At 40.0% G+C, this 24,499-nt stretch overlaps 1 protein-coding gene across 14 annotated transcripts in view; it reads right to left on the reverse strand.

Annotated features, from left to right (window-relative positions):
* svila (supervillin a) overlaps positions 1 to 24,499 on the reverse strand; it is a 46,329-nt gene that overhangs the window by 10,657 nt on the left and 11,173 nt on the right. For 3 of the 14 annotated variants that reach the window (XM_016675653.1, XM_016675652.1, XM_016675654.1), the window contains exons 7-27: positions 23,538 to 23,621; positions 21,127 to 21,984; positions 20,537 to 20,704; positions 19,893 to 19,927; positions 17,708 to 17,772; positions 16,628 to 16,764; positions 15,626 to 15,709; positions 15,001 to 15,289; positions 13,739 to 13,807; positions 11,748 to 12,216; positions 9,841 to 10,003; positions 8,657 to 8,789; positions 7,102 to 7,155; positions 5,476 to 5,550; positions 4,650 to 4,706; positions 3,484 to 3,649; positions 3,285 to 3,365; positions 2,501 to 2,587; positions 1,606 to 1,783; positions 1,346 to 1,518; positions 138 to 293 (exon numbers count right to left, since the gene is read on the reverse strand). In XM_016675653.1, coding sequence (XP_016531139.1) covers positions 138 to 293; positions 1,346 to 1,518; positions 1,606 to 1,783; positions 2,501 to 2,587; positions 3,285 to 3,365; positions 3,484 to 3,649; positions 4,650 to 4,706; positions 5,476 to 5,550; positions 7,102 to 7,155; positions 8,657 to 8,789; positions 9,841 to 10,003; positions 11,748 to 12,216; positions 13,739 to 13,807; positions 15,001 to 15,289; positions 15,626 to 15,709; positions 16,628 to 16,764; positions 17,708 to 17,772; positions 19,893 to 19,927; positions 20,537 to 20,704; positions 21,127 to 21,984; positions 23,538 to 23,621 — 3,581 coding nt within the window. The remainder of the gene's footprint in view (positions 1 to 137; positions 294 to 1,345; positions 1,519 to 1,605; positions 1,784 to 2,500; positions 2,588 to 3,284; positions 3,366 to 3,483; positions 3,650 to 4,649; positions 4,707 to 5,475; positions 5,551 to 7,101; positions 7,156 to 8,656; positions 8,790 to 9,840; positions 10,004 to 11,747; positions 12,217 to 13,738; positions 13,808 to 15,000; positions 15,290 to 15,625; positions 15,710 to 16,627; positions 16,765 to 17,707; positions 17,773 to 19,892; positions 19,928 to 20,536; positions 20,705 to 21,126; positions 21,985 to 23,537; positions 23,622 to 24,499) is intronic. The other 11 variants (XM_016675655.1, XM_016675658.1, XM_016675656.1 and 8 more) reach the window with 11 other exon arrangements.

Here is a 24,499-nt window from a genome sequence, read left to right on the forward strand (position 1 = left end):
CGTTTTATTCGCTGTGCTTTTCCAGATTTGTTGAGAACAAATGCCTTGTTTTCACTTCTCCAGACTAACAAATTTGAGATTTACATCAAGCAGATGTCGTCAGCGAAGGCTTGTTTGTAAATTCAGAGCTGACTGACCTTTGACCTGAAGCAGCATGAGCTTCTTGTAGGGCACGGCGCTGTTGTTGGACGTCTGCTCGGAGACGCTGACGCTGCGCAGGCTGACGCTGCTGAAGTTCTCCTTGCTCGCCAAACCGGCCAGAGCCACTTCAGAAAACCCAGAGTTCTTGTTCACTACAGAGAGATGAGCACAGAACTAATGCTGGATACTGATTATTCTTCAATCATCCTTTTGCTTTATAAGACGGTGCATTATCCTGCAGAAAGACGCCATACCATCAGTGAATAGAGTTTATATGGAAGGGTGTCAATCTGTATGTGGCAAAGTAGAACAAAGAAGCAGCTTTAATGTCATTCACTTCATTTGTCAGTGATTATTATGTTAAGTCCAATTCATATGCAGTCATATTCATTCATTAAGAATATAAACTTGGATGAGACCATCACATTAATAGTACATTTTTGAAAAAAAAAAAAAAAAAAGAAAAGCATGTTTGAAACATTTTCCTTAACTCCACCTTTTTGTAATCTTATTGGTCTGATGCAGTACTGTAATCTTAAATTCATGTTTTTATTCGCTGAAAGTGGAAAATTATTATAACAGAAAAAAAGGCTTAAAAACATCAATTTATGTATAAGTAATCTGTGCGTTTCTCTTAATGAAGAGAGTTGCTGAAATAAACTGACTCTTCAATTATATTCTAATTTATTAAATGATTGTATATTTGAGTTCATCAATTCATCTGATTACAGATTAAAGAAAATCCCAAAACAAATTCTCAAATTGTGCAATTATTGTTTTTAAAATTTGATGAAAGTGTGTGTTGAGTGTGTGTCATTCCACCATAAAACAAAAACAGTTCAAATGAATCATTAATAGGTCAAAATGAATGTAAAGCAAACATTGCGTGTTCACTCGTGGGTTTTTTTTTCCACACATGTCAAACATGTAGTAGTGGACATATGAGAACAGAATCTAGAAGTGGTGGAGGATTGTATAGTAAAACAAGACAACTGGAGCTGATTTCATCTACAGAAATATTGCAGATTATGCAACACAAAAGTAACATGAGGAGAAAACCAACATGATTTAAGTTGTTTAAGGCAAACTAGGCGGATGCTAGTTTATGCTAGCATCCGCTAGCAAACATGCACACTAGATGCACACTAAATGTTTTTTCCTTTCAAACAAAAGAGCTTCAGATACGTAATCCCTCCTTACTCACTCTTCTCAACCTTCATCCTCTTGCTCTCCAGTAGGCCGATGTTGAGTCTCTGCTCTGTGTACTCGTGTCTGATATCCTCTCTGGCTGCCAGCTTCTTCAGCGGGTTCCTCGAAGACTGAACGTTGCGGTTTGGCCGCATCGCCCTCTTGTGCTGCACCATCGCCGAAGTCAATCTGGAAAGACCGAAATTAAAGGTCGAAGTAAGGTCAAAGCATTTCTTTTTTTTTTTAAAGCTCGGTCTCCTGACAGCTGAAGCTTACTTTGGCACCTCGGGGTCAAAAATGGCATCGAAGTCGTCGTCTATCTCCACCCTGTTGGTGCTGCCAGGAAGTTCGTCCATGTGGCGGTAGAACTTGGAAAAAGCTTCGTCTTCCAGGTTCATCACTTCCTTCACTTTCTTCTCAGTCACAGAGATGGTCACCTCTGGCAGTCCAGGCACTGAGGAGAGACAACACACCCACATGGTCTCACTTGTGTGGCTCTAAATACCACCAGAGATCCACTGATCAGACATCAATATCTGGATTGGTCCAGATATCCAAAATTCTAGATCTGGTATCTGTGACAATGTGGCCGATCCATAAGAGCAAATCTGTTCAGTCTAATTCTATCCTTTGTGCTCATATTACATTTAGAATTCCTAATTGCACTTTCTGAACCATTTGAAAGAAGGATTATTGCTATTTTTTACATGTTTAACCAAAATAGTCACATATTGTTTTTGTCAGTTTCAGTTTCTTCATTGTTTACTTTACATCGACTGTTCTACACGTAATTGAACAAATTAAAGTTGTTTTTACATGTTTGACCAGCTTGTGAAGGTATTGGTGGATTTAAATGTGCTGTGCAGAGTTATCAAATAAATTCAGAATTCAGAGCATCTATGCCTGTGTTTCAAAAAGAAATGTGTTCAGTCACTTCAGCTTTATGTTTCTGGATTGGAATTGGCCGATACTAAATCTCAGATATCGGTATCAGAAGTGAAAAAAATGGATCAGTGCTTCCTTAAATATCGCATCAACAAAATTTGACTTATTTAAAAAAATAAAAAAAATTGTACAATCCTAACTCTCAACACTCTTGACATCTAAGTGTATTTTTTTCTCCATGCTTCTTACTAACAGTTTGTTAACCTGAGTTTAGAATAGGACGTACCTTTACTGTTGATCTTTCCAAGGAACGACTCGAGCTTCTCTAGCTTTACGTCGGATTCCAGGTTCAGATCTGGCACAGCCTTAATCGCTGCTCACACACACACACGCGCACACACACACACACAAATGTCACACATTTCTTGCAAAATGCAGCAGTCTGTACATGTAGACTTCAGACAATCATCAAGCACGATGGACAGTATGTTGATCTAAGTGTTTGAAATGTTTCCTGCAGGCGAGTATGAGCCGTTCTGTACTTTAGGGTCATGCACATTCATTGAGGTGAAAACCATCCAACAGGCTGGTTTCTATCCGGCTTCCAGAGCCAATAGAAACCTCATGGTTGTGTTGGTGACAATTCTAGTTTGAATAATGATGGAAAATAGAAAAAAGGGGAATAAACCTGGGAATTCCTCCATGTCTTTTGAAAAAGAACAAAACAATCACTTAACACCGGCATAAAAAACAATTTCAATCAGACATCTAGCAAGAAATTGGCTGGAAATCTGATGTTTTTCCAGAAAGTAAAAAGCTCCATACTGAGCACTAGCTGAGGTGAAAGTCATGTCGTTACTGTTATTCATTTCTATTATTTATTTAATGAAGAATTAATGGAAACACTGCAATTGCAAAATTGTGTTTTTTCAACATTAGTGGAACGTAGACAAAGTTTTGTACTCATTTGTATTGGAAACACAGATGGTGTTACATAACAGGTAATCAGAGGCTTGAGGTGAAAAGCAAAAACTGCAATAAGTATTTGTTATAATAAAAGTCAGACTGACCTTCCTGAGGTTTGGAGACAGCAAGACTGTTCTTTGATTTGGAGTGGAGGGGAGAGTGGAGAGCAGAGGGAGAGGCCAGCCCTACAGGAGCACACAAGATCAACACTGGAATCAAATGCTTCCATCATCTGCATTGTTGAATATATATTTGACAAACTGTAAAAAAAAATCCACAGAGATGTTTAGCTTGCCCTCTGACCTTTCTTCACCATCCGTGCAGCCACAGTGAACTGGGTGGAGTCGTTGGCAGCTCCGTGACCTTTGGTCTTCCAGGCCTCCTCCTGCGTCTCAATCAGCTGCTTCCTCTCCTGGATGGACATGTGAGCCTCCAGGCTCTGGCTCTCCATCTCAGCCTCCGCTGTTCTCTGAGGAAAACACAGCAGAACCGATACATGAAGGTCAAACTAAGGAACCCATACCAGCTGCATGCAGCTATAAAAAAATCTCCATTAATGCTGCCATTGCTATATCAAATTTAACTCAATAAACAGGAACCAAAGCTGTGTCTTATTTAGCAGATCATTGTTTCCAACAAAGTCAATGGGACTCGAACTGGAATTTGCCGTATTTAACCAACTAGGTGGAAAAAAAAACATGCATAACACATTAATGTTCACAATCACGTGCAACAGTATTAAACCCTCTCTCATCGTACTTGTTCTCAGAGGAACCAAAATACACACTGATTAGCACTCCTGGCAAAGATGAGTAGAAAAAAATGATTTTATTGTAGTGAAATAATCTCACCTTGATTTGGAAAGAACAATTCATGGGACAGTTATAAGGGTAGTTGATCATTTTTAAATACCTTCTCTCCCTCTCTTTTTAATTCAATTTATTCAAATATGCGACTTTAAAACTGATTTTTTTTTGTATTTTCCTTCATAAAAAAGTTACCAGAATAGAAAACATAGTCGTATAAAATCACATTCAAAAATTTCACAATGCATTTAGTTAATCAAAGGAGATATAAAGTAGATAAATGTAAAATAATTTTGGTTAAAAAAATGGTCTGAATTCAGCTGCCAAGTGTAAATAATTTTATTTACATAATAAAAATAATTTTATTTACACTTGGCAGCTGAATTCAGACCATTTTTTTTAAATTAAATACACAAATGAAACAAACTGCTGTGGCTCAACAGAATATCAGTTTTACAAGTTGAACACCTGGTGATGAACCTGGTTTCAGTTTCTGGCTGGGGACACTAACATGGTTTAAGGAGTAAAAGAAGTAAAACAGCATCACTGAACCTCTCCCATTGGTCAACTAATGGACACATTGTGTGTTTGCACAATTTTATTGTAAAGTGAGAAAACATAACAGTTGCACAAACTCCACATCTTTATTTTTGACTGGGTCACCTTCCTTCTCCATGGGTGTCTGTCATCCACCTGCAAGGGTCTGGGAGATCTGGTGGTCTTCAATCACATGGATGGATGAATGGATGGATGGGAGAGGATGAAATTAACAGATGAGGATGGAAATATGGGACGAAATACCTAAAAGCTGCATAAGAAGCGCAAGCTGCAGGGCCTGTGATGCTGAATTCACAATGATGAGTGTTGTAGTCACCAATAGACGGGATAAAACAGCAGCAGGACAATATGGCCATTATGTGCTTTAGCAAAACACTGCAAACACTAAACCTTACCACGTCATTTTTACTGCAGATATCTTAGCACACTTGAAATAAGACAAAACTAACTTACAAATAGTTTTTCAGGAAGATGTGAGAGCTTAGTTTAAGTCAATAATCTCTTAATATTGATGAAAATGTTCTAAATTATTATATAAGAGGACATTTTCCCCATGCTACAAGTGAGATAATGAAAATGAAACAAGCATCTTTATCAATATTAAAGAATTATTTATGTAAAACAAGCTTCTGCATGATGCTGAAAAATGACTCGTAGTTTGTTCCGTCTCATTTCAAGTGCACTAAAAATATTTCCATTAAAATACTTGGTAATATTTTGTGTTTTTACTGTGAAAATACTTTTTCTATGACTGCAGTTGGTGTGAAAGCAGAACCAGAATCAGTGGGAATCTGATTATTTTCTCTAAGATGTTCATGAATTGGTACAGGCATGTGTGAACGGCTTACACTGGTGTGACCAGGTATGTGGGCAAGCAGGCAGACCAACAAGCAAGCAAGTAAGACTAAAAAGACCTCCTGGAATTTCCTACCTGGCTGACCATGTCGTCAAGCGAAGTATAGAAAGGAGGATCAGGAGGAGAGGAAGCAGCAGGAAGGACAGGCTCCTGCAGCAGGCGCAGAAAGAGGAAATACATGCTACAGCAGGAAAACATAGCTGATAAGTGCAGCTCTGTATCCTGATTGGGGTCATGTTAGCCAGGAAATCAAGTCTGAAAGGCCACTAGCAAGAAATAGTTTTTAAAAGTAGCTTTCCTTATTTCTAGAGTTTGACATTTACACAGATATACACTTCCATCTGGAATAAAACAGATACTCATATGCATTAGAGAGGCTTTTTAAAAATGACTGGGATTGGAGCTCTGACTAAAACAACAAAGCAGCTCAGTGCCCATTGTTGGCCCACTGCTGCTCCCCTCAACTAGAGGTACTGAAGTTGATTTGTGGAGCCAATTTAAATGAGAGCAGCTATTAAATGTTATAATCCTCAAAGCAAAGTGTAAAGTTAATGAAGCAGGAAAACAGCCTTTGCTCCAACTTCTATCTGATAAACCAAAAGTGAATTGAAATACATTACAAGTCAATTTACAGTCCTATGAAAACGCCAAGTAAAACATGCTAACATTAGCCTAGCATTTCAGCAAACTGCCGAGTGTGAAAACATCAATGGAAGCAGACAGTTTTTTTGCAGACTAGGTTTTTTGTGTCAATTCAGATATCCATTACAAACAAACAAATCTATGATGGTTTTAGACAATGCAATGCTAGGTCACTGTAGGCTAACCTAGCTAACACCATGATGGAGCAGAAACAGGACAGAGTGCAGAGTCCTGAATGGTGAGTAAATAAAGTAGCTTCCACTTAAACATACGAGGTGTTTTATACTTTAAATTACTTTATCATTACTATTATTTACTGTTGCTTTAAATACATTCCATTTTAATGAAATAGATGAGGAATTGGTAATGGTCTAATCATAAATTACATCATTATTGGCGACAAAAAAAGAAATCCCATCATGCATATTTATGTTAACCAAATTTTTAAAGATGTATGAGGCGTGTTCCAGTTTTCCCAACAATTTTTGATATAAAAACATTTTTATCCTCACGTTATATTTTTATTAACTGACCAAAAATTAAGAAAGTCAGTTTAAGTGACTTTTTATTAATTCATTTCTTAAATGAGGCTAATTCAAGCTATGTACCTAAAAATGATTGATAAAATAATGAATTTAAAACATTGCTTATGTTCTTGATTTGTGACCCCCTGCAATCAGACGCAATCAATTTCTTATTTGAAAATTAATTTTAAATGCATGCATAAAAAGATGTCAGATCAAAATGTTAAACATTAAAGTCATTGATAGGACAGTGTGTGTGTGTGTGTAACAAACCCCAAACTCACCAGACAGTGCTACGAAGGACCCAAAGTGAGGAGAAAACCGTAAACATTAAGGAAAGGGGCCAACCCAGAATCAAACCGTACTACCACCATCAACACTCTGCAGGCTGGATTTCTGCAGCACCAGGTTGTGTTTTTATCAACAGGGAAAAAAAAATGTTTTGTAAATTTTAATCACTGTTCTGATGAGAACAGAGCTGATGAACCTCACCCTAGAGTGTTTTGGCCACAAAGTTCTTACCCACTGGCCTTACCAGAAACAGACTGGACACAGAAACGTCCTCAGTCATCATCAGAGAATCATCATCCTACAGACAGGCAGCCGAAGAAAAGGGACATTTTCTGAAAGCTCATGTCGTGTCATGCACTTCATAAGTAGATCAAAATCCCTAAGTCTTGTTCGACTGCTCATTTTTTTGTCAATCTCATCTCTATTTTTGTTCTTTGTTCTAACACAGGAAACATCAAGAACATCCACTGGTCTGGATAAATAGGAGGATAGAAAACAAGACCGACTGTACTTCCTGTTGGCCTTCCTTTAACCTCCAACTATTCACTCATCTGTCCCTAATTTAAAAATTAGGCCATTTGTTAAATTTGAGAAATGTTTTCCCCAGAGTGTCTGACATCACACACACACAGAAATCAAAACCTGACCTTAAATAAGCTATAAAAAAAAACAAAATAAAAAATTCAGCCTGTGCCGGGTGGAACTGGCTAAGCTCTGATAAGCAGCTGGAAACAACAGCAGTTGCTCCAAAGAAGCCACAGAGAATATGTCTAAACAGAGAGGTACATGTGCTGCGCCCATCCTAAAACCTCCCTTTAAAAACACGCCAGTGGTGGAGAAACAGAAAAACAGGAAGCATGCAGGGACAGAAATCTGCTTTTATTTTTTTAAAAGGTGAAAGACATGCAGACAAGAGCGAGACAGTGACAGATTACAGGCAACATGCAGCTCAGAGGGCAGAAGAGAGAAAGTTAGGCAAGAGAGAATACAAACGCTACATTTGTCAGGACAGTTGGACATCAGCATCACACAACAGGTAGTCCAATAATTTTCACAGTAACATTTGAGGCTTTAAGCATACGTTTTACTGGTAGCTTTACATGTTTACTATGCTGGTCAAACCTAGGAAGAGGATTTACTTTCCTTTCAAAATTTGGCTCCAATTTGGCACTTGGCAGTTCTGGGCTGAGAATTACACACCAGTAATACTTTACATTTGCCAAATTTATTATTTAAAAAAAGTTCAATTTCAGCAAGTGCCGTTAGAAAGTTTAAGGAATTGTTCATGCTCAAATGAGAACTTCATATTCAATTTGTTTTCATTTCAGTTTTGACACCAATAGGCTTCCATACTTATCAAATGACAACCTATCATAAAATCCTCTAGATCATTTGTTCTCCTGAATGGAAATCAGTGATTAGATTTTGATACAACAACAAAACATCTACCAGCTGTATAAGAGAGAACAGGAAAGACAGACATGGACAATACACAACCTCTCTGTTTAGAGATATTCACATTATTACCACATGACAATGCCAGTTTAATTTCCACGACCCGTTATTTAATGGCCAGTGATATTTCTTTGTAAAATTCTCAACACGTCGGCAACAAACGCTCAAGAATCTCTTTAAATCTTTGTTAATGACCAGTTGGTGTGGCGTACACAAACTGTAAATGTCACTGCTGCAGTAACAGTGCATCAACAGAACACAGTTTCTCCAGCATTAAACCAGATGACCCATATGATGCCTCAGTGTGGCCCTCTGAAGCGCTAACTCAGCAGTGAGGCGGTTACCTTCTTCCCGAAGCTCTGCTCCGCCTCCCAGAGCTGAGCTTGCTGCTCGTCCTCGGCAACCGTCGTCACATCCTGCTTCTTATTGATCCTGTTCCTCCAGTCTTTCTCGCCGCTCTTCTTTAACAAGGCGACTCTGAGGGGCCGAGGGAGAGGCACAGGGTGAAGGAACGAGAGGCACTGTTGATCTGAATTAACACCCCCCACACACACTATATACTGCAGTATGTTAGTTGGAGTAAAAAGATCCACTTTTATTTCAAATCTGCCAACTTTAGCTCGCTGCAGCCTGATGAGCAATTAAATTCACACTTAATCAAAAACCATATAACAAAAACATAATTTTCAATTCAAAACTAATTTTATTCTGCTAAATTATTAAACAGACATGAGTTTAATAAAAAAAAGATATTTACCGTTTTTAATCTGCTTTTCAAGGTGATATGTTCATTGCATGTTATATTCTGTATGTTAACTTTTTGTGCAAATACCGTGAAACCATGGTGATGTCGTCTAAGGTCATCATACTGTAAGGACAATATACTGACCAATGCCAAGCACATCGCAAACAAACCTAAATATCTGCACCAGGAGGACACTGAATAATTAATTTGTGTAAAAAAAAAAAAAAAAAAAAGTGAATGACAGAAGTTGCATTGTTATGGACTTAATTGAAATAGGAGGAGTTTTAACTTGGAGCACAGAGAGGGCAGCATGCCCCCCACAACAAGCGCTCTGTTCCAGACAGAGAGGACACATCCTGTTCTGTCCCCAGACGTCCAAATCAATGCCCACAACAGGAAGTGAGCAGCCCTGACTCTGTCATCACTAACCGACTGCTTTGGAAGTGTGGGTGAGACAAGCAGGTCCTGAAGTGGTCAGAGTGGGTGAAATGTGTAATAACAGGCAGACAACACACAGATGTTAACATGTTGTTCTGTTATGTCACCAATCAATTTAGAGCTCGACGGTTTATGTTTGCCCATCCTCTAACCAGCAGGCCGAGCCTCAATGTGACATAACTAGACTTACATAAACATGTGCCACTCCTGTGTTCAAGTTAATAATTGCATGGAAAGCAAAAACATATTCTTAATATGAGAAACTAACAAAAAGTAACATTTTGATCCACAACAATTGACAGAATAAAAGGGGTTTCTCCACTCTGACCTCCATGCTGCTCTTACCTCTCTCTGATGGACATGTGTCGGCCAATCGTCACGTCGGTCATCTCTTCCTCCTGATCAAGCTGGACCAGGCTGACAGACTGGCCCCCTGCTGGGCTCTGAGACTCGGCTATGGCCGATCCGAATGTGTCTCTGGATGTTACTGCGCTGGAGTCTGGGAGCTCTGTGACAGCAGACGCACAAGGACACACACACAGAGGAAGCAGGATCAATAAATTGAAAGCACAGCAATGTTAAAAATCACACCATGACAAACGGCTAACATAAAAAAAAAGCAGAGTTTGAAGAAGCAGAGACACCGTTTGTCTCTGCCGCAGCTGTAATCAAACGTCCCACGCTGCAGAAACCCTGAGATTTTCCCCTCTAAGTACAACCTGAGCAGCTCTAACAGACAGGCTGCTTCACTACCTTCTGTTTTTGTAACCTGACTGGCTGCATCAATACCCTGAAGTGTTTGACTTAAAGTGATGACTGCTTTGACGTGAAGGAAGCCTGGAAACCACAGTCTGAATGTAAAGTTGTTTTTTTCCCCCCAAAACATTCTGGAGGTGTGACTGGGAAACGACATGGCTGACTGCTGAGTGAAACGTAAACCAGTGCTAGAAAGGGCCACAGCTGCATTATTTTAGATTTTTTTAATATAAATCTGGGATTCCATGCTCTAAGATTCAGGTCAATAACGCTGTAGTGCCTTAGCTCCACCAGAAGGTTTCTTCCTTCTCAGTTACTTTGAAGTTTAAGGGAAACGGAGTCGAGCCTATTGCATCGTAGCTTTGGTTCCCAACACTGAACCAATATCCAGTCAAAACTTATTATACACCACAAATGTTCAAAAATCTCCATTTTGTTTTTGTGGAGTAAAACATCCATGTGGTGTTTAAATGTGATCTGGAGGTGCCAAATGTAGAAAATATTCATTTAGGAGAACATCCATGTTTATGTAAATGGCACCTTAAAAATAACTGCACAAAGAAGCTACATCACAATGATGAATAGAGCTGGATATGAACATTTTAACAAGCCATTTCAATTACAACACAAAGAACTGTGTTGAATACAAGCATTTTCTGTAGCTGTTAAAAAAAAAAATGAAAACATTCTCAAACTACATTTTGAGGTTTCTGAACTTACAAAAATAAAAACTGAACAAGTAGGATGATTAAAACAAGCAACAAAACCAATTTTGGTAAAAAGGTTGATAGTACTATGTTGTGTCTTTTTGTGTAAATGCAGTTAAATTTTAATGTTAAAATTTGATTGGCTCTCAGCCTTTAACTCAGAATGTCTGGTCTTATGGTCAGTGGTCTTATGTCCACTTAAAAAAATATGTTTTTGCAGTCTTAGAGAACATAAAACAAATACACACACAAAAAAAAGAAAAGAAAAGACAACCAAGCTAACACCAACTCAGAATGGTGTTTAAAACCCCGGTGTCATTGGGACACCAGTCTCCTCATGGAGGAGTTGACTTGTATGTAAGCATTTTGAGGGTGGGAGTTAAGGGGTTAAACATCCTAGAACAGCCTGTTGGAATCATAATTTGGCTGATATTTGAATGATTTTCTGGAAAACTGCTAACTTCTTACAAATGTTGCATACTGACTTTCTTAAAAAATAGCAGTATTTTCATCCATTCAACAGGTATATTTTCCCCCTACATTCACAACCTTACTGCAGCCAAGTTTAAGTTTCACGGACTGTTTCAAATCAGTACAATTCCAAGGCCAATTCTTAGCAAAACCTTTTGTTTGTCCTCTGTAAAAAGTAACTAGTTTATAAAATTTCTTGTTGAACGTAACGGTTCAGCTCGGGGATCCATCCTATAGTTTTCTTAGCCCAACTTTAAAAAAGTCAGAGGGCATGTCACAGTAAGCATGAGGAGAAACCAAAGTGTGAGCTGTTCTCACCTCCACTGACGGCTCTGATCCTGTGGCTGTCTGTGTGTCGTCCTTCCTCTCTTGGATGTCGCCTCTGCTCTTCTCTGTCCTGGAACTTGTGAATCTCTGAGCTGTCCCCGCCTCTGGGACGCCAGCACTGCTCCTCCTCCTCCTCCTCCTGTTCTTCTTCCTCCCACCATCTCTCCCTCCCAGTGTGCGGCTGGGGCAGAGCCGCCTGCCTGACCGCCGTCTCAGGAGAGGGCAGCCTCCTCTTCCCCACCTTCAGGTCCGTCATGTCGTTCCCCCGGTCAGTGAGTCTCTCCATGTCCATGCGGAGGTCCGAGGCGTCCGACAACCTCGCGGTTGTGTTGGGCTCGGCACAGACGGCGGCGCTCGCTATGTGGATGTCTCCAGCGTGGTCCGAGGAGACGGTGGCTCCGGGTCTGGGTGCAGAGGAGGACGAAGCGGCTCCGAACAGAGCTGCTGCGCCGTTCTGAAGCTGTCAAAGCAGGTGGAGTGGAAAGAGATGAAAGAAAGCACACCAAGATGTGGGTCAGTTTTGCTAAAATAGCTGAAAAGAGAGCTTCAGCAAAGTGCACACTCAGGCGGCCGAGGAGAATCGCGCTGACTAATCACAGCCGGACTGACTCACTGCACTTCCTGAGCTGAGCATCAAAGGGCAGCCTGTCCTGCACATCACGAGCCATCTCCCTCCACACAATGCATTTAGCTTCAGCGCAACACCACACTTCACTAATGCATTCAAAAATTATACCACAAACCCAACAGCCAGTACGAGACAAAGGCAAACATCCAGAGACCAACAGAAATGTTTTTTTTTTTTTTTTTCTCTTTCTGCAGGTTTAGACTCGGATGTCAAAGGTGTTGACTTGTGTTCTCTCCTCTACTCCCATTTCCTTTAAACCTTTTCTCCATCTTTCTCCCTTTTTCATCTCTGTCCATGACATTAGAACTGTATGGGACATTTCCAATGTCCATTATTTTATATATACAGTTGAGACCAGATATGTACATACACTGAATTTTGTTTTTTCCTCACTTAAGTTAAATTAGACCAAACTGTCATTTTACTCAGCTTCACTAGAATTACCAAAAATAATTTCCATTTTGGAGAGGACATTTTTTCAGATTTTTTTTTTCAACTTTCCTTGAATTCAAAAGTTAAAATAAATGTGGTCGGTATCAGTTAACCGTCTTAAACCATCACTGGGGTCAAACCTTTTGGGTTTCCTTATACAAACTTCTGATAGGTTAACTATCAGAAGTTAACTGGAGGAACACATGAAACACTCTGTTTAACAACTTTTCTGGCATTTAGCAAACAGAAATAATTTTGGTAATTCTAATTAAGCTAAAGCAAGAAAACTTTGGTCTGATTTAACTTCAGACAGTGAGGAAAAAAAATTGTTGAATATTTGTGACTCGGTGTATGTAAATATTTAGTTTCAACTGTATATATACAAACCTTTATTAGACATTTCTTTGGATTCATTTCAAATGTAACAGACAAAAAAATAAAGACGAAAGGTTGGGGAAAATATTTAAAATGAAAGGAGGATAGGAGTAGAGGAGAGAACACAAGTTAAAACTCTAGAAGTCTGCGTCAAAACCTGCAGAAAGAGAAAAAAACAGAACCAAGAAACCATAACGGTGAGAAATTTGTATATTTTTTCTAATTCATCTCCTTCTTCTCCCTGAAGTTGCTTCCAGGTAAACTTTTCTCGATCCTCTCTTCACCACAAAGGTTCCTTTTAACTCCCTTCCTGGTGATAAGCTACATTTGGCAGGAACATCCATGCAGATACCAACAATGCTTTACCGTATTACAGGCAAAAATGAGCACCGAGTGGGTATTTTATGAGGAGCGGGGCCATGCGGCACACATTCCCGATGCAATCACAGCAACACGGATGGGCGAAACGGTGCAACGCAGGTCATTTCTGACTAGAGAACGTGTCGTCCTCTGATGCAATCGCAGTGACTGTTCAGGGGAATCTTACTTGCAGTTGATCAACTGGGCTGTCACACAGCTCCGGTTCATCGTCTATGATGTCTGAATCTGAGAGCTCCTATAGCAGAGACAGCCACATGCTACAACACCGCTTTTTAAACTCAATATTGATCAAAAGTAATGCACAAACAGGGTTTTTTTTTTCATCTTTTTGCCATCTCTTGCTAATTGTACAACATTTGACTAATTTGTAATCTGCTTGTTTTGAGAAAAATCTGCATCTTACTCCACATTTATTTATTTGACTTTTGTTTATGCAGGCTGTCCCAGTGAGGTCAAACTTCAAAGATCTCAATGACAAGAGAATGGTTATGATAAAACAAGAAAACAATTAGAAAAATGTAACTAAATTATCTCAATCCTAATAATTAAGTTGAATAAGCCAATAAAACGTTGCCTAAAAATAAGAAGAGTTTCCCCAAGATTTGTCTTAAAGGAAATTTGAATTGTCCAAAGTGATCAAAGTACCTTGTATTATTATTTTTCCAGAAAGTAGGTAAAAAAGTATTTTGAATGAATCAATTTTTCTGTATTTGACTAGAGTCAAATACAGATTTGACTCTAGTCAAATGTGTATCGGCAGTGCCAGAGCTAAAAATGGTCAGCAGATCACTGATTTAAAAGTTGACTGTTCTTAGCATCAAGTCTCCAGAGAATACACCAAGATTAGGCAGTTTTACAATGCTAACCATGCTAAGAGCTAACATAAGATGCTAACAGGTTTAAATGTCAATTCTGTAAATCATTGCTTTGAAATAGTAAAACCTTGTTTTACAGCAACTGCTGTCACACACTCAGAGCAACACGTCTGAAATTTAAATCTCCTCGGCTGCTCCTGCACCTCATAAAACTTTGGCTCAGTTAGCGGCTGTATATCAGCCGCCAGAAGTGGCCTGCAGCCCTACGCTTCTTCATATGTAATGCAATTTCAAAATCTGTAAATCCTAAAGCAGTTAGAAATCCTCACTTTTGAAGGTACTTTGAAAATCTCACCCAAAGTTTAAAGAGCAGACAAAACAAAGGAAATGTCTGAAACAGACATCCTTTCCATGATTGCACAAATTAATGCTAAAAGTAAGTTTTTTAGGTTTGCCTCTTTTAAGACCTCTTGGCAACTGTAAATAATGTCTTCCAATAACACAAATACATATTTTAAAATTTTGTGTCAACTTTAAACATGTCTTAACTCAAATGATACACCTAGATTTTGGTGTATAAAGTCAAACAGAGTGACTAGAGAGACCTCCCCACCTGCTCCATATCTCCCACGGTGATGGGCTGCGTCTGGTAGCGAGCGTTGGCTCGGCGCTGGCGGCTGTCTCCTCGGGTTCGGGTGACTCTGCTCACCGGCTGAGCGAGTCGGTTGAACAGCGCCATCTTCTCCGCCAGGCTGAGGGTGCAGACGTCCGGCTCCTCGGGGTGTCGACCCGCCGTCTCGACTCTTCCTTCCATCGCAGACGCCTGCTTTGAGCCCTGGGCCTCATGAGAGGCCGGCGCTTGGTGCCGGGCTGCGGAGCTCTGCTGTAGGGATGCCTGCAGGCTGAGGGGAGGACAATGTGAAGATGAGCAGGTAAGCAGCATGCTGCATTATGTTACAGGTCTGTTCAAACGCAAATCAAGTTTGCATGTTTGTTGCACAAGCATAGTGAGTTTTATACGCCAGACAAAGTACAATTTATAACGTAATCATGCAATTTCCCCTCATAACACAGGAGAGCATCAAAGCTTAAATATAGAGAGCATTCTGCATGGAGCCATCCAGATGTGAGAAGGTTGTTATGATGTGGTGAGCCAGGCACAGTCAGAGACATTTAAGGATGACTCAGTCTCTCATGCTCGTGCACACACACATACACACACACACACGTTTGTGTACCTGTAAGAGGGGAGGGCATTGCTGCCAACTAGGGTGTAGCTATCAGCACACACTAGAGAAGACGGGTCAGTCTGAGAGGGGGCACTAGGTCAGGGGCAGCACACACACACGTGGTAGAGAAAATACAAAATGACGCAAGTATTATTCAAATATGATTGAACTACAGTGACTTCTAAGTGTGAAAAAGTTCAACATTCTACATTTTTTCACATTATAAACACAAATTTTAATACATTTCTTTGGAATTTCATGGGAAAGCCAACAGAGATTAGAACATAGTTAAAGCTAAATTAAAGGTATTGTGTGTATCTTACTCTCTTGCTTATAAATATTTCTGCTTTTTTAATTAAAAACAAGAAAATGTGGCCCATCTGTATTTTCAGCTATAATTTGGACACGACTGATTAAGATTAAAACATAATCATGTGTTGAAATGGTCTAGTCAAAGTCCAGATCCAAGTTGTTTAGAGAATCTGGGAAGAACCCAGAATTAGTTTTCATAGATCTTCTGTTTCAAATCTGACTGAACTTTGGATATTTTGCAGATATTTTAGTGTCTAGATGTGGAAAGCTTGTAGAGACGTAACCCAAAAGATGAACACTGAGGTATTTTCCTTTCACGTCACGTTTAGGAACGACTGTGTTGGCCTATCACAAAAAATGTCAATAAATCATATTAGTTTGTGCTTATAAAGGGGAAAAGGGCCAACGGGTGTGAATACTAAAAAATGTCATCTGAAAATAATGAGAGTCAAAAGAAAATGAAATCTTCAACATGGATGTTAATTAGCTTGAATGACAAACTGTTACATTAAGTTGGTTTTAGTTGAACTCAAACATGATTTATTAATAGCATAGAGCCAACCTGCAGTCTGACAGCATGGCTGTTTGTCCTCAGACTGATGTTGATGGACTCATGTTGTTCCAGCTTTTGATCGGCTGGATTTAGTTTAACGGGATTCGTTCTGTGTGAGGCGTTTCAGCATCAGACTCAGAACTCACGTAGCAGCTATGACTACTTCCTCTGTGGTGACCGGCTGAGTCCTCGATCGGTCCTGTGTCCGCCTCAGTCTTCTGTCCACTGCTGCATTCCTGGAGCGCGGTTTGGGAATTCCTCCATCAATGCTCTTCTCCAGTTCCTGGAAAAGAAAAAAAACAGAGGAGATTATCATAAATAAATACAATAAGCTGTGTAGGATCATCTCAAATGTTGAAGACAATGTTGTGGAGGGAAGAAATCTATTCTATCAGCAAGAGTAGAAATCAGAGTAAGAACTTATTATTTAATTAGCAAGCACACCGACCCATAACCACCAACAACTTTAATGCGTTTTATTTGGATGTTATGAGACAGATCAACACAAAGTAGAATCTATAATGTGAAGTGGCAGAAAACTCAGTTTTCATTTATTTTACTTAAACATATAATATGGGGCCCAAATTAGTTTATTTAGCCTGGTGACACAGTGTTCCAATAGTAATATTTGTATTATCCCAATATTGAAAAAAAGATTTGAGATCGGGTATTGGTGACAATGTGCCCGATCCATAAAAGTGGATCTATTCAGTCTCATTCTATGCTCTGAGCAACATGCTATATTTTTTAATCTTACAGTACGTTTAGAATTTTCTGTATCATATTGGTATAGATCAATACCAAAACTCATATCTGCATTGGAAGTTAAACAAAAAAAACAAAAACAAACAAACAAAAAAAAAAAGAGGTAGATTGGTGCATCCGTAGTTTAAACCAAGGTAAGGTTCTAAAACAATGTCCACAACTTTGGACATGTAACAGAGAACTGCTTAATCCATAAAAACTGGAAAGAGTATGCAAACCAACCAAACCGTACTTTTAAATTAAGAGTAAAAATAAATGCATACTTGTTTTTCCACTTATTTATGCACTACTGTGTCTCAATTCATCCCATACATGGAAACAGTCAAGATCCAACATCAGATGGAGCTGATATTTGTGTCTTTTATTAATAGCACATGTCTGCGAGTTCTGCATTTGAAAACAGGATGTAATTTAAAGTAACCAGCAGGTCAAAGGGCACTAAGGAAGGAGCTGCAACTCACCCTGAAGAGAGAACGCTTCGCTGCCACACTCAGTTTGGCTCGATCGTCCAGCTTTTCTTCATCAGCTACACAAAACAGTGAAGCACAAAGAATAAAGGTTGGAAAATCTGTCTTTACTGGATAGAAAATATAAAACTAATCATTTGGTTCAGCAGAACTAGATTTGTTGCCTCTAAAATACTTCCTGATATCCCTCTTCGGTGATGAGCTATAAAAATGTTAAGAACTTTACGAGTCCTTTGACATTGGTCACATGAATGTTCTGAGTAGATTCATTCAGGCATGTTAAAGCAATGAGAAAGCAATGGTGCATGCAGTGTTTGGCCTTTGTACAAGAGAGCACTGTAAATCAATACCAATATAAGTAGTGCTTAAAACATGGTGGTGCATGGAAGCAGGTGAAAATATCACTTTCATATGCCACCTACAGCATATTGAATAGTGAGGCTGAATTTGCTGTTGCACTTCATTTGAGAGCCGAGTTACACTTTTCAAATCACCGACACGTTTTCTTTAAAAATCGTAAAGTTCTTTGTTTTTGTTTCAGAAAAACAACTGTTGATGAAAGCAGCATGAAAAATCAGATGCCTGAGCTGCAGTTCAAATACTTTCAGGACACTTATCTTCATGTTTGTTCAGCCCAGATGCTGAGAAAAACACAAAAAAAATAAAACACTGTGCTGGGATCAATTATCCAAGGTAAAAATCATGGGGCAGGAAAAGTTTGTTTATTAATTCCATGAGTTGGATAAAGCCTAGCAGATGTCAGCTATTTCTCTCGTGTGTATGACGATTTATGAAGCTCCTAAAGTTCAGACCTGAACCTTGTCACATGGAATGTGCAAAATATAATCAAACTAGTGTTACTATAGGATAATCTTTACATTTATTCCAGGTATAGGTCTCCAGAAAAAGATGTCATTTTATAGCTGGCAGCAAAGATAAACCATTAAACATTAAGGCCTGGGGAGAAAAGACTCGAGATCTGCAGGTGTGTGTGTCATTACTGCACGCACACACACACACACACACACAAGTTGTGCAAGACACATGACATCACCAAACAACTATTTCCTTTGATTGACTCAGCTGCACATAATTCTTGTCCGTACAAAAGTGTCCTGGCTGAAAGTGTGTTTATGAGAACCAGATGAGTTGCTTTTGCCCTCAGAGTAGCTGCTGTGTTATGCTACTGTGAGCACCGTTAATGACTCTGAAACCCGACTCTAAAGCGTTTCCCTTCCTTTTATGAAATAAAAATCTATGTGCAAACTAAAATAGCCCTAACTGCCTTAAAATATGTGAAATAATAGCAGAAGAAACGCCACTTAACAGACTTTTAGAAGATGTGCAGCATCTTGCTGGAAACACTGAAAAACCTCAACTCCAGTCTGCACCGTCCCTCTTGTCACTGGCTGCATTTCCATTACAAATGTACGCAAAACTTTGTCAATATTCCGCGAATTACAAAACCCCCCACAATTTTGTAACTGCAGTGTTTCCATTAAATAAGAAATGCGATCAAAATCACATCATCCCACTACTTTGTCATTGTCTTCATCTTTTCCGCTAGTAGTAACTTTCTGTTGATCACATTACTCGTGTGATGCGATAAAAAGTTTTGTGAAATTTTGATACAGCTGAAAAAAAACAAAAAAAAAAACCACCTCATCCAAGCAAAAACAATTAATGGAGACCATAGTAGGTGGTGAGATGCAAATCGATAATTCTGTTGTCAGTCCTTGAGACGTTACTTTATAAGCTCAAGCTTTATAAGCTCAAGCTTTATAAGCTCAAGTTTAGCGTCTGTGAAAGAAGAGGCTAAACCCATAGACAGAGCAGGACACAAGACCACAGCTTTAGAGAAACCAATTCATCTTATTCAGTTGCTTAAATGCACATCATTTGATTTACTTTTACCAAAACATGTTCTGTTGTCAGAAGATATTGCTTATAGGAAGATTGTTGGTGGCGTACCACCTTTTGCATTTCATCTGCCAACCATCGACTGTTGTGTGAACTACAGTCAAATGAAAACTTTTCATGAGTGAAAGCTCACCCATGAATACACCAAGTCCTTGGAAAGCACATATTCGAAAACACTGAAAATCTATCAACTTAGCTTGTTCTGATACTTAGGATCTACTCAGAAATCTCTCTTGAATCAAACAGAAACATGACTTACCTTCTGTGGAGGCAAAGTCTGAGCTCACACAGGACCTTCAAAAGTGTAAAGACAAAAAAAGAGAAAATCAGTAAAAGCTTCTTATTGAGTTGCAACAAAATAAGAGTAGTGACTGATTGTGAAAGACGACGCAAAGAAAGTTAGTTGCTTCTGGTTTGCAGGGAAGAAATGAATAGAACAAGGCAACAGCAAAGCAGACTGAGCAGGAGCATTAGACAGCCTTAAGGAAGTCTGTGCTTTTCTGTGATCCTTGGCTCTTATTTCTCACAATGGTCAATTCATGCTTCTGAGCTGTGGTCACACGTCAAGACCGCTGCCAAAATCCAATTAGAGGAACATTTGGTCATTAAGCTTCCTTGTTTCCTAATGTTAGAGTGAGGGGCAAAATTAACGAGAGTGTTTATGGTCGATTATCAAGGTACTCCTATTGGTCAGACGGAAACCAAAACAAAGACAAGAATCTCATTATGGATTCAAACGTTAAATAATTGACGATGCAGTGCAAATGAGAAAATCAGAAGTACTCACCAGATCAGGATTAAAAACAACATTTCTAACGATCTTAATTTGATTAACATGCAGTCATGAACATTTATTTAGTCTCCTAACCTCTGAGTCATGCATTCTCCAGTGTAAAGAAATACCTATGAGTTTCCTGCCGTTCAGCAGAAGTGACAGGCTGAGTCCTAAACCTTTCTGAGGTCTTTCGACTCTCCCCAGGACAGATATAGAGCAGAGGCTGGTGCCCCCTTTCCCTAGCACCTCTCCAGGGTGCCTGGTAGACCCTGTGTTCACTCGGATCCTCAATGTCACTGAAGGGAGCGTAAAGGGAGAGGGGTCAACAAATAAAGAGCCTAATAGAGAGCAAAGCGATATGGTGGCACAAATGTGTCTCTTTAGACACACCTCCATTTCAAGTCCAGCACAAAAGTAATGCCATGCAGAAAAGTTAGCAGTGAAAGCATACATAAGCACTGGGCCGATGTAGAACCAGGCACAGTTGGGATAAAGGACGTAGTCGTTCTACACGAAGCCCAGTGTTAGCTTAGTTAGCTGATTAGCGTATGGACTTAAGAGTTTAGTAACTCTGCAAGCTCTAAATATGCTTTCATGTCAACTTCACACATATTTTAGTAGCTTGTTAGTGTTACTGGCCAGCTGATGTTAATTAAGAAGCTTCCGCAGCAGCCAGGCAGTAAGCAGCGGTGATGTAACATTCAGCTTTTCCACCTACAGCTCGTTCCTGTGTCTGCTTGGAGGCGTGGTGGTGCTCTCCATGTACGAGTTTCTGAGCTTGGCCACAGACACCCGACGGTCCTGTTGACTCTCTCTGGTCCCAACACCGTCGCACTCCTGGACTTCTCTGAAGTCTTGCAGCTGAGTGCTCCTTTGACTTGAACCAACATCTGACACCAAGTGGTTGACAGCAGTCCTGGAGGTGGGGGTGCTTTGGATTACATGGGGATGGATGTGGGTTGCTGTCGGTACTTTGTGAACATAAATGACATTTTCTTGCCCTCGAGGTCTCCACTCTGTTGCGTGCAGAGAGGCGCTGTGCTCAGGTTTCTCTGCTCTGGCCGTTACTCCAGATCTTGGATGCTCCTCTAGAGCAGCATCTCGAGCCTGGCTGAGGCTGTACATCCCCCTTTCCTCCTCACTTCTTCCTCTCTGTGGGTCCTCCATACTTCTCTCCCTACGACGGATCTCTGAAGGCAAGACGGCTTTCCTGCTCCTCAGGAGACCCTCTGTTTTCACCCCTTCTGCTTCCTCAGTCTCATCAGGTTCAGTCCGTTGTTCTTGATCCTGCTCGGCTCCAATTGTCGGACCAGAGGTCATAGACAGGTAACTTGGGTAACCACCAAGTTCCTCTCCTCCTTTGTGACTAGATCTGCTAAAATGACCTTGAGGATCGTGATAGGCCTGGAAGTAGGTCTGCTGGGGGCCTGCTGGCTCTCCGTGGTAGCGGCTTGGAGCAGAAGTCTGGGGTCGGTGCTGAAGCTGTCTGTGGTATCCAGAGATGTCAGTGAACTTTTCCGGCTCTGGATTTCTCTGGTGCCCGTCCTCTCTGGCAAGCCTCTCTCTAACTTTGATTCTTCAGGGAAACAAAGAGCTAGTTACCATTTGGGAAACGTTGGTGGAAAAATGGCAGCAGATACAAACTCATAATGGAAAAACATTAAGTCAACCTGGCTGAAAATCCAAAACCTGCATTGCCAGGTCAGGCTCATCAATACATACATTGCTATTATCCCCATTCCATTATTGTGCATCTCATAAAGCAAGTAAGCAACATACTAGAAAGTCAGTAACAAGTGCTTTGTTTCATCCTGTATAGAGCATAACCACAGTGGGTAAATGGCTTGAAAATAGGGACACACCAATAAATTGGCACAGATTTTCTTAATTTTGGGAGGTTGGCTCTTGGCAGATTTCAGCATCAGTCAATGTCCACTTTTCTTTGCTGTGAGAGAGGACTGACTGACTGACCCACAAACTAGGTGGTCAGTTGAGTTAATCGTCACCTCACTGCTGCCAACTTGTGGGGTAAATTTGCTGCTATTTTCAATGACTTTTCAGACAAAAAATAAAAAATTAAGTAAAATCTGTATTGGCCAATATTAGAATCGGCAGGTCTTTTTAAAGATCTGTGATTGGCCAGGAAACTGCAATCTGTGTGGCCCTACTTAAAAACCATGTTGAGGCTCAGCAAGGTGGACAATACAGAATCTACTGCAGTCAGAAAATGTTGACGATAGATGTGAATCAAGATTTTTAACATATGAATAAGAAAGCATCCTGCAAAAGTATTCTGAGCCGTTGCCCTTTTCCATTTTTTTCACAGTACAAACAACTGGAGAGTTTTACTGCAATTCTACATGACAGATTTCAACCTTTCTATTGTAGCTCTGATTGTACGTTTAGTGCTTTACTGTAGGAAGGCGAACCAACGGTCAATTCTCCAGTAACTTAAAGCCTCCAAGAGGTTTTCTTCCATTCCTCACCACATGATGCTGCCACCACCACTTTAAAGCTTTCAAATGTGTTAAACTTTGCCAACTTTATTCCTAACATGTCTCCTCTACAAATTAAGTGACTTTTGAAAAGAAGATAGATTTTTATTTTTTAAGTAGGTGGGGAAACTATGCAGTCATTTCCTCCCACTTCCTAATTACCGCTATGCATTTCTTTGTGTTGGTCTTTCACTATAAAATACAGTAAAGCTTGAGCTTATAGAGTGATTAAAATGTAAAGAGCCAGTGGATATAAATACTTCTGCAAGGCACTGTATACAGTAGGACGCACACAAACTGTACAATACATATAAGAGCAGAGGGTAAGTAACAATAAAAATCAGTCAGTTATATTTTGTGTAAATATTAACCAGACACAGGCAAATGAAGCATGAAGAAGATGGAGTTATGGTCCGATGGGCTTATGATGGTGAAGATGATGATGTCAGGTGACTGAATTTCTCTTCCATTTAGTGAAATTAAATGGAGCCCACACTGTGTGAGTGGTATGACGGTCCTGGGTCCCTGGAAGACCAGCAGGTTAAGAGCAGCTGCTCATGAAGGTTGGTGGGTCTGGGGTTTAGCCCAGCTCAATGAGGGGAGGGGGACACACAACCAGCCTGTGTGTGTGTACCTTGAAGGCCAGTTGATGAGGGAGTGGGTTTCACCCTCGGCATCAGTCTGGAGGAACCAATCAGAGCTAAGGGTCGCTCCTGCACTGCTCCGTGGGAAACCCAGTGGGAAACACGAGTGAGTGACCAGGTATGTGGGGAAACAGTCTGCAGCGGTCTACACACCACCACATTACACACACATTGAGCTTGACCACAGTAGGAATGAACCTGGTCACCAGAAGAAGAATAAAACAAACAAAAAAAACAACCTCTGCCTGGTTACAGAGTTCACCGTTTCTGTGGTTTTAGAAGAGACCTTAACTACAATGAAATCCCCCAATCTGTTATGTAAAGAGCTGTGGTCACCATGTTCACAATCTTTTCATGTAAATGATAATTTTCTACAGACAGAAAGATCATTTTCCTTCTTGTGATTAAACGAAGTCACAAACAATAACGTCACACACAGCTGAAGATAAATGGACTTCAGTTGGAGGAACTTAGGACTAAGACCAGAAAGACTAATTCAGATCAGATGAATATCCGATCCCGTTTAGAATCAATAGCATGTGAGGAATTATTGTACAGTCACATATTTATGTCTGTGTATAACCTGAGCTTCCATTATACATATCTTTGTCACACCAGGGGCTTGTGGTCTTTTGCCAAAGGCAAAAGAGAAATCCTACAACCACTCCATTTGTGTTTATATTTTGTGAAGAAGGAACTTGTGCTAAAAGTTTGTTTTTTTTTAGAGGTCTCTGTCGTTTCCTTCAGTGGATTTTGCTGTGGAGCCCAACAGGCATGGGGGTGAACAGGTTGCTCAAAGGGTTTGGTTGGTTGGACACAGCGCAGTGTGAAAGAGAACCACAGCAACTGGAATTGTAATAAATGTTGCCGGACTAACAGGTGGGAAAACTCCTTTAATTATGTGTTTTACAGCCACATGGCATCATTTGATAACATGGTCATGTAACTTACC

Source organism: Poecilia formosa, unplaced genomic scaffold (assembly GCF_000485575.1).
Source record: "Poecilia formosa unplaced genomic scaffold, Poecilia_formosa-5.1.2 Scaffold118, whole genome shotgun sequence".
NCBI lineage: Eukaryota > Metazoa > Chordata > Actinopteri > Cyprinodontiformes > Poeciliidae > Poecilia > Poecilia formosa.